Raw genomic sequence first — 13,161 nt, 5'->3', positions numbered from 1 at the left:
CTATTATTTTTTCTTGAGAAAATATTTGTATTCCCACATAGCCCAGGTGACTGAGGGTAAATTCTCAACAATGAATATAGGGAGGTTGCAAGTAATCTAAGTATTGTTTAATCCCCAATAATAAACTTTACAATGAAAAAAGTACATGATAGTATACACCATAAGATAAATCCAAGATTTTCACAAGCAAGAAAAACAAACAATAAAGGAATGTTATGGATAAGGAGGAATCCAAAATAAATACCACTAGTTACGGTTCAGACATTTAACTTATATGGTCTCATATTCAACACTATTATCTTTATTTCAGTATGTGTGGAGGTGCTCACAGGTACTCATTTTGCATGTGTAGTAGAAATTTCTAGAACATAAGAATTTGATATTATAAGCCCATGAAAGTCTAAAATCAATTAGAATAGGCATATTTAAATTAGAAAAAAAATTGCAAATATAAGCCTCTATGACTACTGGGTATGAGGCAAGAAGAGATGACCTTTAAATTCAATCATGGAGCCCTATACATTGCCAGTGGAAATTAAAAACAGTGCAGCCACTGTGGAAAACAGTCTAACACTTCCTCAAATGGTTAAACACAGAGTTACCATATGACCTCGTATTTCTGAAAACATATGTTTATACAAAAACCTGTACCAAAATATACATAACACTCAAAAGTTAGAAACAACCCAAATGACCATCAACCAATAAATCAAATGTTGTATTACCCATAAAATGGAATATTAGTCAGCCATAAAAAGAAATGAAGTACTATTATATGCTATAATATAAAAGAACCTTGAAAACATGATGTCAAGGGAAAGAAGCCAAAAACAAAACACCACAAATTATGATTCCATCTACATGAACTGTTCAAATAGGTAAATCTATACAAGATTAGTGGTTTCCAGGGGATGCAGGAAGGGGAAATTGGGACTAAGCTTATACATCTGAGGTTTCTTTTTGGGGTGATAGAAATGTTCTGGTTTTAGAGTATGGTCATAGTTGTATATATAATATAATGAATATACTAAAAACCAGAGGACTGTATACTTTATTTTGCTATATGAATTATATCTCAATAAAAAATTCACTTAAATATAAAAAAATTCATAATTATAAGGCAACATAAAATTTTCCCCCCAATAATCTTCTATTATGATTTCAAGTACTCAGAACTAAATAGGGATGTTAAGAGAAAGGCCTTGGAATACTTTTGAGAACCAATAAATTTCTAAGGAACCATCTCTTCATTTTTCATTGTGTGCTCACACATTTTTCCAAGGATATTAGTGATGGGGCGGGGGGTGCTATAAAAAACAATATGCTGAGGCAAAAAGCCTTAGTCACATCTTTCCATTCATGCCTGGTACCTTAGGGAAGCAACTCTCCCGAGTGTCTATCTGGATGATGGTTACCTAAAGTGGCTTCCCATGTCCAGTGAAGGCTTTTGTTTAGTGATCATGGTTAAGTTGAGCTTGTTTAAATACCATTTCCCAGGACTAACATGCTACTCCCTGAATGACTGGAATACTCAAAGCTTTTAGGGGGAATAAACTATTGCATGGTCTCTGCCTAGGAAGTGGGCCACAGTTCATTGGAAACAGACAGTTCACATAAATAAAATGAAAGCAGACATTTCTGAAGATGATCTTGAAAGCTTTCCATTAGAGAACATCAAGGTCATAAAACTAGGAATAGCATGTATCTATGTTAGACTATCAAAAGTCACTCTCTACCCTCTATTCTCTCTAAAACAAAGTATTAATCTCCTTTATTAGATAACCAAATCATTTCTATGGAACATAACACGTACCTCTCTCCCTGGCTACCCATTAAGAGACATTTTTAAAAAAAATCTTTATTGTTGAAAGTATTACAGGTGTCCCTTCACCACCACCCCCATTCCCTCCAGCTTACTCCCACTCCCTCCCCAGGCCTTCCCCTACTGTTTCTGCATGAGCTATGCATATATGCAAATAAGTTCTTTGGTTAATCTCTTCCAGCACCCCTTGCTCCTTCCCTCTTAAACGTGTCAGTCTGTTGTATGTTTCAATGGCTCTGGATCTGTTTTGTTCCTGTTTATTTTGTTGATTAGAGTCCATATATAGGTGCGATCATGTGATACTTGTCTTTCTCTGACTTATTTTGCTTAGCATAATGCTCTCCAGGTCTCTCCATACTGTCTCAAAAGGTAAGAGATCCTTCTTTTTTACAGTTGCATAGTATTCCACTAAGAGACATTTGATACTTCTATCTACAATTAACCATAAATCATCAAAATACAAAGTAGTGGCCTATTTACATAGGTTCCATATTAAACTTGGGTGGAAAAGTTACATTTTTAAATACAAGAAGTCAGGGGCTGGGAGGAGGGGGTAAAGGAGAGAGAAATGGAGATATCTGTAATACTATCAACAATAGAAAATATTTAAAAAAATATAAGAAGTCTTTGAGGAAACCGATTCCCATTTCTGGTATGTGGGCTGCACATAAAGAAAGTCAGGCTTGGTCTGCTTGCTTCCATATACTTCTCTATTGGCTTCTCGTGGGCTGTCAGTCTTGGCCTGAACCTTTCTCTAGATTTCTCAGCTTTAAGTCAACACCTTCATAGTCCCCTCTTGTGTTACAGGCTCAAGTATAATGACAAAGGTCAAAGAAGACTGGGAAGACTAAGAGCAAAGGGAATATATATAAAAATATATAAAGATATTAACTAGCTTTACCCAGCAGAATACATAGATAGTGAAATATTTCTAGCAGATTATATATATTTATACACATTTTTATGAAAAATCATCCATCAAGACTATGAAAAGAGCCTAATAATATGTGGAAAAACCAGATTCAGCTTTGTATTATTTCAACATATAGTATGTCAGAATCAAGTTTGATCAAGTTCAATTAAGATATAAAATTACTACTATAATCAAGCGCTTATGCAGTAATACCAAGTTAGTTTATTGCACTTGTAATCAATTATTTAAAAAAATATATTTTATTGATTTTTTACAGAGAGGAAGAGAGAGGGATAGAGAGTTAAAAATATCGATGAGAGAGAAACATCGATCAGCTGCCTCCTGCACACTCCCTACTGGGTATGTGCCCACAACCAAGGTACATGCCCTTGATTGGAATCAAACCTGGGACCCTTGAGTCCATAGGCCGATGCTCTATCTACTGAGCCAAACCGGTTAGGGCTGTAATCAATTATTTTAAAAAAACAAATTAAAAAACTGGATCAATTATCACTGTCTATATATATAAAACCCTAATATACAAATAGACCGAACTGTGGAACAACCGAACAACTGGTCGCTATGATGTGCACTGACCACCAGGGGTGTGTGCGGAACATGGCAAGCTGCGGTGGGATGGTGGAGCAGGTGAACAGAGGTGTCAGACCAAGGCGGGGTGCCAGTCGCTGTCATTGGGGCGAGGCTCTGGGGGTTACTGAAAATTCTTTGCTCCCACATGCCGTGGTCCTGCCCAGTGCTCGCACCTGCTGCTGGCACCAGCACTGGAGCCACCACTTGCACCCACTGCCAGCGCCGGCCCCAATTGCTCCATGCTGTCAGTGGGTGCGAGCAGGGCAAGCGCCATCAGCATGTGGGAGTGGCTGCCGGCGGATAGGAGACTGGGGGGGGGGGGGGGGCCACAGTGGGAGGGGCCAGGCGGGGGCAAGGAGGATGGGCCAAGACCCACCTCTGTGCCCACCACAGCTTTGTGGCCCACAGTTTCTTTCAAGGTGCATGAATTTGTGCACTGGGCCCATAGTTACAGATATTCTTCTATGCGTAAAGAGTTCTTAAGAATCTTTGCTAACTATAACATTAAACAAAAATTAGAGAATTTAAGGGACATTTATTCCTTTACTGTTAAATAAATGTACACTGCTTCCCTATGTTATTGGTAACTATTTAGGGTTTGAATACATAGTATAAATATAAAAAAATGTTACAGTTCCACTGGCCATTCAAATCCCATGAAAGTAAATGAAGTGGGAATGGGTCATAATGTCTTTTTATAGATGCACTTCATTGAGTGTGCAAAGATCAAGTATACCAATTTGATCAATTTCTTTCTTAGATTTTATGGATATAACATTTTCATCAGTATGTACTGATAAATTACACATTATAGTTAAAATTTTTTTAAATGTTCATACATCTGTTAAAACACAAGGGAAGTAACCAGGAAAATATGATTAGCTACAGAAACGCCTCTTACTTTTTTTTGTTTTGTTAATCCTCACCTGAGGATACTTTTTCATTGATTTTTAGAGAGTGGAAAGGAGGGGGAGAGACAGAGAGAGAAAAGCATCAATGTGAGAGAGACACATCAATTGGTCTGCAACCAAGGTATGTGCCCTTGACCAGAATTGAACCTGCAACCCTTTAGTCCACAGAATGATGCTCTGTCCACTGCGCCAAACTGCCCGGGCCTTATTTACGTTCAAAAATGCAAATGTGAAAATTCAAGACCCAGGTTTCTTTCTTTCTTCTGGACTATTATGTTTTGCTAAAAATGTTGACTCCCCCCTCCCCCCGCCGCACATTAAGAGTTAGACTTGAGCCAGTATAGCAACATATTAATAAAATTATATAAGTGTATCCAAGGTAGGGTAAAGGTAGGCTTACAGTTGTTCCTATGGAACATAATACTATCCTATATAATAATCCTATATAATAAAAGGCTAATATGCAAACTGACCGAACAGTGGAACAACGGGTTGCTATGAAGCGCACTGACCAGGGAGCAGACACTCAATACAGGAGCTGCCCCCTGTGGTCAGTGCGCTCCCACAGGGGAATTGCCGCTCAGCCAGAAGCTGGGCTCACAGCTGGAGAGTGCAGTGGCAGTGGCGGGAGCCTCTCCTGCCTCTGTGGCAGTGCTAAGGATGTCCAACTAATGGCTTAAGCCCACTCCCGAGTGGGCCTAAGCTGTTAGTTGGACATCCCCTGAGGACTCTCGGATTGCAAGAGGGCGTAGGCTGGGCTGAGGGATTCCCCCTAAGTGCACGAATTTTGTGCACCAGACCTCTAGTAATCTATACTAATAAAAGGGTAATATGCTAATTAGACCAGGCATCTTCTGGACGACCTTCTGGATGTCCTTCCTGACAAAGCCAGGACTGGGAGAAGCTGCCTGCCCCGCAGTCCCGGGCACCAGTGGCTGTGGCCGTGGCCCGGAGAGGGAGAAGCCACCCACCCTGTGGTCCCGGTGCCAGCAGCCAGCCTGGGCAAAGCCGCCCACCCATGGTTCCCTGCGGCTGCGGCTGGCCCAGGTGGAGCTGTCCCAGGTCCCGGGTACCTATGGTCAGCCAGAGGGAGGGAAGCTTGGGTCCTGGGTGCCTGTGGCCAGCTGGAGGAGGGAATCCTGGTTCTCGGGTGCGGGGCCGAGGCAGAGGCAGTTAGGGGCGATCTGGCCAGCAGAGGTGGTTAGGGGCAATCAGGCAGGCAGGCAGAGGGGTTAGGGGTGATCAGGCAGTCAAGCAGGCGAGCAGTTAGGAGTCAGCAGTCCCGGATTGTGAGAGGATGCAGGCTGGGCTAAGGGACCCCCACCCCATGCATGAATTTCATGCACCAGGCCTCTAGTCTCTCTATATAAAAGCCTAAGTGACCGTTGTGACCAAATGACCAGAACGATCAGTCGACCAGTCACTATGACGCGCACTGACCACCAGGGGGCAGACACTTAATGCAGGAACTGCTCCCTGGTGGTCAGTGCGCTCCCACAGCCAACCTCCCGTGACCACGCCCCCCCCCCCGGCCGGCCAACCTCCCACAGCGCCCCCTCCCCGCTGGCCAACCTCCCACGCCCTCCCTCCTTGGCCAATCTCCTAGAGCCCCTCCCCGCCACCAACTTTCCGCGGCCCCCATGGCCCCGATTGCCAGCCAGGCGAGGGACCCCACCCATGCACAAATTCATGCACTGGGCCTCTAGTTAATAAATAATAATACAAGCATAAACTGTTTTATGTATCCATAACTATAAACCTGCTTTTGTCCCAACCTGTGTGTACCCTTTTCTAAGTTCTCATGAGAAATTTTGAAAACAGCTTTCATGTATTAAACAAATGCTAGTAATAAAAATAACTTTGCAATTTTCATAAACAAAAAATAGGACCATTGTTATAATACTGAACATATTATCTTATATTCATTTCAGTGACTACAATTGCCATTCAGAATCTTCTTCCTAGCTATAAAGACTTGTTTATTTTTAACATAAACTCCAGAAATGTCTACAAATAATGACTAAAAAAATTCCATTGAAAGTTTAAGAGTAGATGTGAAGGTTTTCCAAATCATAAGATAATTATTTTTAAAAAGGATAATCCTATGTATGCCTATGTTCAATCTTAGTGGTGATAAGTTAAAAGGCTGAATGGCTGGGTTACTATTCCACAAATATGTATGAGTGTATCACCCCCTTTCTCTATATGTGTACGTCTCTTTGGGTGTCTAAAATCTCCATACTTTTCACTGTGTTTAAGGCTCTTTATGCAATGCTGGCCCTTATGCCTACTTTTTCTTTCCCCAACGAAGTGCCTTCTTAAGTAATTGTAAACTGTAAGTGGGAAGAAAGAGGGATACCAGTATAAAGTATAATTATACTTTATAGAAGTCAATGGGATTTGTTTTAACATGATAGATATGTATTTTAATTTTATCCCCATTTCATATAGTAATATTTATTCTAAAAGGGTGATAAAAGGACAAGCTGAGAACGAAAGGGGTTTCAGTTGAGCCATAGATTCCCTGGGGGGAGGGGGAAGAGCAGGGGGAGAGAAATATGAAAAGCCAAAGGGGACTTTCTGAGAAAAGAGGAAATAAGAAATAAAATAATATGGGGGCAGGAGATAGAAGTCTTAGAAGCTGACAACCAAAGCATAAGGAGATTTAGCCTAATGAACATATAGAATGCAAATGCAGAATGGAAAGAATCAATGATAACTTATAAGGAGGGCCTATGGCAAAAGTTAAAATTATGAGAAAAGATTTGAAGGACAAAAACTAAGAAAGTGCCATCTGACTTGGTGTCTATAGTGACTGAGGGTTAGAAAAAAAAAAAAAAAAAGATATAAAGGGCCCTAACTAGAAAGTAGTTTAGTTGTATAGGTATCAAAAGGACCAAGGACTAGGAGAAGATGGGTATATCTAGCTGTAGGGGAAAGGGAGTAATGAAAGGATTCAAGGCGAGTGACAAAAAGAGAGAGCATTTACTGCTACAACCTCAAGACTGATTGCACAATGTGAAACATACAATACATCTAAGATGTGTGCAGCTTGTTTCTTGAATTGAATTACTAGTAAGTTACTATTTTTATGAGACACTGACCCCTGAAATAAGAGGTTCCCTACATTACATCCAGAGTTAGAAAAGTCAAATAGTGCATCAAAGGACTAGGAAAGCTTTCACTATTTTTTGCCACATGAATGCCTCTATTAAAATCAAACACCAGAGGTTAATTTTTGTATGGAAGAATCATGAAATTTTATGGTTGCCTTATTACTTAATTTTCCACATTTTATTTGTTCCGTGCTGTACATTTTGGAGATGTAGCAAGAATTTGACAGACAAAAAAAGTAGGACTTAACATGTGTCCTCAGTAAGCAGCTGCTCAATAAGATAATACTTCCAGTTACTGGCTTAGAAAGCAAGATTCTGAGATTACTGCTGGACGTAGGCCTCTGACTTGTCAACCAAAAAAGTTACTTCCTCTTTAGTATAATGAATTGCAGAAGTACAGTTAAACAGTTATCTTTGAGGGTTTATTAGCAGGCATCGGATATGGTGGGTGAGCAGATACTGATTTTTTTTTTCCACCAGTGACCAAAATATTTACGAATTTCATAAAATGGAAAGAACTTTCTAAAAAATTAATAAGATCTGTTTCACAAATAAGCAATTCAACTGGAACACTGAATAGTAGAAGTGATAAAGATTTGTTCTTATGGTTCATAAAAAATTTATATCAGGGCATTCAAGTAAAGTTATTTTCTGTGTTCTGATTTAATGAATCATGTGAGTTGTATCTGGTTGGGTGACACAAATGCTGGCTCAGTGAAGCCTACCCTAATGTCTCCCAGCACAGCCTTCCTTGGGACAGTAAATCCAGAATAACATGTCTGACTAAAGTAATATCAGAGAAAGAGAAAGCAGGACTGGAGATGCTGTGCGGCTGGCTCATAATATTTCTTGACCTGTGAGTGTTCAGTATGTATTCAATGTCCTATGGGCTTCAATGACCTAAGAAGTACCAAAAGCAACAGTAATGCAGTAATGAATGGTCCTCAAAAAAAAAAAAAAAAAAAAAAAGACTTTTGCAATTCAAGCTGAAAAACACACACTTACTAGATGGATTTAACCTTACTGAAAGACATCCTAAGAAACCACTAGTGATTTCTTTAACCCTTGGTATGCCATAAGACACAAGGATGGTTTCCGTTCTGGATGCAGAGTAGTTAACTGGTTACGGGTGAGTGAATATTAAGTGTTTTATATATGCTTGTGTAGTATCTATTTTAGTTCCTTTAAATGTTTGATTTTAAAGATATACATTAATTTTGAAAATGAAACTTTTCTTATACTATTAATGATAAAATATGTTGAAGAAAAATGAAATAGCATTAGATATGTTGATAAAAATATAGATTTAAAGTAATGTGGTCCATTTATTGTTAATAAAATACACTGTTAAAAATGAAACTAAAGGACCCTCTGCATATATCCCACACAGGGATGTTCTTCTCTTTCAAAAGATAAGTTATTTGCAAAGAAAAAGGCCATCAGGAAAAAAGACAGTAAAAATATAGAGAATGATTACAACTTATCAAAATATAGCATATCACTTTACATAAAAGTTATTTTATTATAAAGGAAATAAAAATAAGACACAAAATAGGGGTACAACATTTTCTAAGGATGTTTACAAAATCAATGAATAACTGTTTTTCCCTAATCAAAGTTTTTTATATCTAATATTTAGTTAAAATCTAAAAGAGTACTTACAATGACAGCAACACCATAGCAATTAAGGTCCATTCTGCAGGTTTGTGTATAATATTTCTATTTGTTAATCTGAAAGATAGTAAGATAAAATTTACTGAAGGATTGTTATATTTTTCTATTTATAAAAAAGTCAGAAATATGACATCATGTGTCAAAAAGCACTATTTTTTTTTATTCCTGTTAGATTTGATAGGAAAGAGTCAATCCTATAGAATAAAAGGCTAATAAGCAAATTGTCCCCTTGACCGGGAGTTCGACCAGGAGTTCTACTGGGAGTTTGACAAGGGGGCAGGGCCAGCAGGCCAACCGCCCACAGCCCCTCCCTCCTGCCAGCCTGACCAGACTCCACCTGTGCACGAATTCGTGCACTGGGCCTCTAGTAGCATAATAATATGGCTTGATATTCACTATCTAATAATGACCATCTCAAAAGTAAATATTCCCGTCCTACTATTATGTATTTATAACAATACTACTATTACACAAAATGGAAATAAAGGAACAACATGGGAAACTAAATTGCACAGTTTATTAAAATACACACATCCATATAACTATATTCTTTATGTTTTCCCCAATCAAATGTTTTATTAAAGCTAACAAGGTAAGCAATTTTTGATTTTAGTTTTAATTCATCTTTTGTGCCTTTCTACCTCGTGCTAGGTTGCCAGTAGGCAATTAAGGGATGTCATAATCCATAATATACAGAAATGAGCATTCACTTAATATATTTTAAGGCAAGGTCTCTATAAAAAAAACCTTAAGTTTTAAAAAATCAGCAGTAAATTCTACCACTTAGCAGTTGATGACAACAAAATATGTTGTAATCATCTTAGTTTCTCAGAAAGCATTTAAAAAGATTGCTCTAAATAAAAAATAGTATCAATCAATAAGGAAAAACCAGCCAATAATATCTGATAAAAGGATGTTATCCAAAATATACAAAGAATGCTTAAAATGTAACAATAGGAAAACAAACAGCCCAATTAAAAATGGGCCAAACATCTTAATAGACACTTCACCAAAGATAAACAAATGACAGATGGCTCCCTATCATATGCCATCTGAGAAATGTAATTTAAAACAAGTTAACACTATATACCCATTAGAATGGCTAAAATCCTGAACATTGACAAAACCAAATGCTGATAAGCATGTGGAGCAAAAGGAACTCTCAAACATTGCTGTGGGGAATGAAATGGTACAGCCACTTTGGAAGACAGATTGGCAGTTTCTCACCAAGTAAACATACTCCTACCATATGATACAGCAATCATGCTCCTTGGTATTTACTCAAAGGAGTAAAAAAATCATGTCTATACAAAAACCTATACACAACATTTACACAAGTTCTATTCATAATTGCCAAAACTTGAAGACAACCAAGAGACTTTCAGTAGGTGAATGAATAAATTGTGGTATATCTAGACAAGGGAACATTATTCAGCTGTAAAAAAAAAGTGAGATATCAAACCAAGAAAATACATGGAGGTACTTTATATGCATACTAGAGGCCCGGTGCACAAAATTCGTGCACGGGGGGGGGGGGGGCAGGGGAGGAGGTATCCCTCGGGCCAGCCTGCACCCTCTCCAATCTGGGACTCCTTGAGGGATGTCCGACTGCCCGTTTAGGCCCGATCGGGCCTAAACGGGCAGTCGGACATCCCTCTCACAATCCAGGACTGCTGGCTCCCAACTGCTCGCCTGCCTGACTTCCTGATTGCCCCTAACCGCTTTTGCCTGTCAGCCTGATCACCCCATAACCACTCCCCTGCCAGCCTGATTGATGCCTAACTGCTCCCCTACCAGCGTGTTTGCCCCTAACTGCCCTCCCCTTTAGGCCTGGTCACCCCTAACTGCCCTCCCCTGCAGGCCTGGTCCCCCGCAACTGCCCTTCCCTGCAGGCCCGATCACCCCCAACTGCCCTCCCCTGCAGGCTTGATTGCCCCCAACTGCCCTCCCTTGCAGGCCTGGTCCCTCCCAACTGTCCTCCCCTGCTGGCCTGATCACCCACAACTGCCCTACCCTGCTGGCCATCTTGTGTCCACATGGGGGCAGGATCTTTGACCACATGGGGGCAGCCATATTGTGTGTTGGAGTGATGGTCAATCTGCATATTACTCTTTTATTAGATAGGATAGAGGCATGATTCATGGGTGGGGGCCAGCTGGTTTGCCCTGAAGGGTATCCCAGATCAGGGTGGGGGTTCCCTTGGGGTGTGGGGCGGCCTGGGTGAAGGGCCTGTGGTGGTTTGCAGGCCGGCCACGCCCCCTGGCAACCCAAGCAGAGGCCCTGGTATCTGGAATTTATTTACCTTCTACAATTGAAACTTTGTAGCCTGGGGCAGAGCCAAGCCTCCTGCTTGCTCCGTGGCTGGCAGCCATTTCTTTGGGGGTTTGTGTTCTTCTATAATTGAAACTTTGTAGCCTGGAGTGGAGGCCTAGGCCAGCCAGGGCTGCAGAAGCTTTGCTTCCTCCATTGCGGGGGGGGGGGGGAACCCAAGCCTCCCGCTCTTTCCAGCTCAGTGGCTGCCGCCATTTCTGTTTGGATTTGTTTACCTTCTATAATTGAAACTTTGTAGCCTTGAGTGGAGGCTTAGGCCTGCAACAGCATGCGGAAAGCTTGGCTTCCTTTGTTACCGGGGAAACCCAAGCCTCCCTCCTGCTCTCTGTGGCTGCAGCCATCTTGGTTGGGTTTATTTGCATATTTGCTCCTGATTGGCTGGTGGGTGTAGTGGAGTTAGGGTCAATTTGCATATTACTCTTTTATTAGGTAGGATTACCAAAGTGGAAGAAGCCACTCTGAAAAGGCTACATACTGTATGATTCTAACTATACCACATTCTTGAAAAGGTAAAACTATCAAGATAGTAAAAAGATCAGTAGTTGCCTTGGGGGAGGAAGGGATGGGGAGTGGGTTGGAGAGGGGTAGATGAATAGGTGGAATACATAATTTTTAGGGCAGTGAAAATACTCTATGATACTATAATGATGGACACATGTGATCATACATTTGTCCAAACCCATAGAATATACAAAATCAATAGTGAACTATAGACTCTAGGTGATAATGATGTTGTCAATATAGGTTTACCAACTGTAGCAAATGCATTACTCTGGTAGGGAATGTTGATAATAAGGTGTACATCTAAATAAAATATTACAAAATACTAAAATCCATTAATTCTGAGTAGAGAATATGTATATCTTTGTTACTGAATTTTTTCCATAGTTAAAATGTTTTACAAAATTTTAAAAATTCTAGATGATATAAAAAATACAGTATAGTGGCTAAAACGTTTGACAGACATGGACTCAGTACACATATCGATCACTTAGTAGTGTTTTACCCTGGGCACATTCAACAGCTGTAAAACTTGTTTTAATTTAGTAAAACAGGAACAATAGTACTACCTACCCCAGGGTTTTTTATGAGGATTAAGTGTACAAAAGATGTCCACGTTGCCAAATTTAATGGACATCTCTGAGTCCTCTATCTTAATCTATCAGCAGCATTTGACAGTTGATCACTCCCTTCTCCTTGGAACACTTTCTTCAGCTGGTTTCGAAATGCCTGATTTCCCTCTCTCTCACTGGCATTCTCTCCCAGATCTGTTTTTAAAAAATATGTATTATTTTTATTGATTTCAGAGAGGAAGAGAGAGGGAGAGAGAGATAGAAACATCAATGATGAGAGAGAATCATTGATTGGCTGCCTCCTGCATGCCCTACAATGCGGTTATGTGCCCTGACTGCCTTCCCAGATCTTTTAATTTTGGTTTGCCCCAGGGTCTCTACCCTTGGGTCTCTGGTCTCCTCTATATATGCTCATTCCGTTAGTGATGCCATCTAATCTCATAGCTTTAAATATTAAATAACTATGTGCTGTACTGAAACAAATGTTGTATTTATTTCTTAAACATCTTCCTGCAATCTATTATAAAGTTGAAATTAAATATAGAGGATGTTTTAACAGTTTTTTAACTCAAAATTTGTCAATCATTTTTAACAGTTCTTTTTTTATAAAAAGAAAAAGGAATTTCAGGACAGGCAGTACCTTCTTTTAAAATTTATCCACAAAGAACCATTAACTGCACAGTTGCTGTTAGCTGCTTGTTCTAAAACAAGTCTTTTTATTGAAACACAA

General features: G+C 39.8%; 1 protein-coding gene across 5 annotated transcripts in view; it reads right to left on the bottom strand.

Moving 5' to 3' along the window:
• Positions 1-13,161, bottom strand: part of RPAP2 (RNA polymerase II associated protein 2) — a 111,072-nt gene that overhangs the window by 46,487 nt on the left and 51,424 nt on the right. For all 5 annotated transcript variants that reach the window (XR_008557067.1, XM_008154722.3, XM_028129950.2 and 2 more), the window contains one exon: positions 9,016-9,084. Coding sequence is in view for 4 of the 5 variants with exons in the window: in XM_008154722.3 (XP_008152944.2) it covers positions 9,016-9,084 (69 nt within the window). In the remaining variant the exon portion in view is untranslated. The remainder of the gene's footprint in view (positions 1-9,015; positions 9,085-13,161) is intronic.

This window comes from Eptesicus fuscus, chromosome 9 (genome assembly GCF_027574615.1).
Source record: "Eptesicus fuscus isolate TK198812 chromosome 9, DD_ASM_mEF_20220401, whole genome shotgun sequence".
NCBI classification, from domain to species: domain Eukaryota; kingdom Metazoa; phylum Chordata; class Mammalia; order Chiroptera; family Vespertilionidae; genus Eptesicus; species Eptesicus fuscus.
This window is presented reverse-complemented; position numbering and strand designations above follow the sequence as displayed.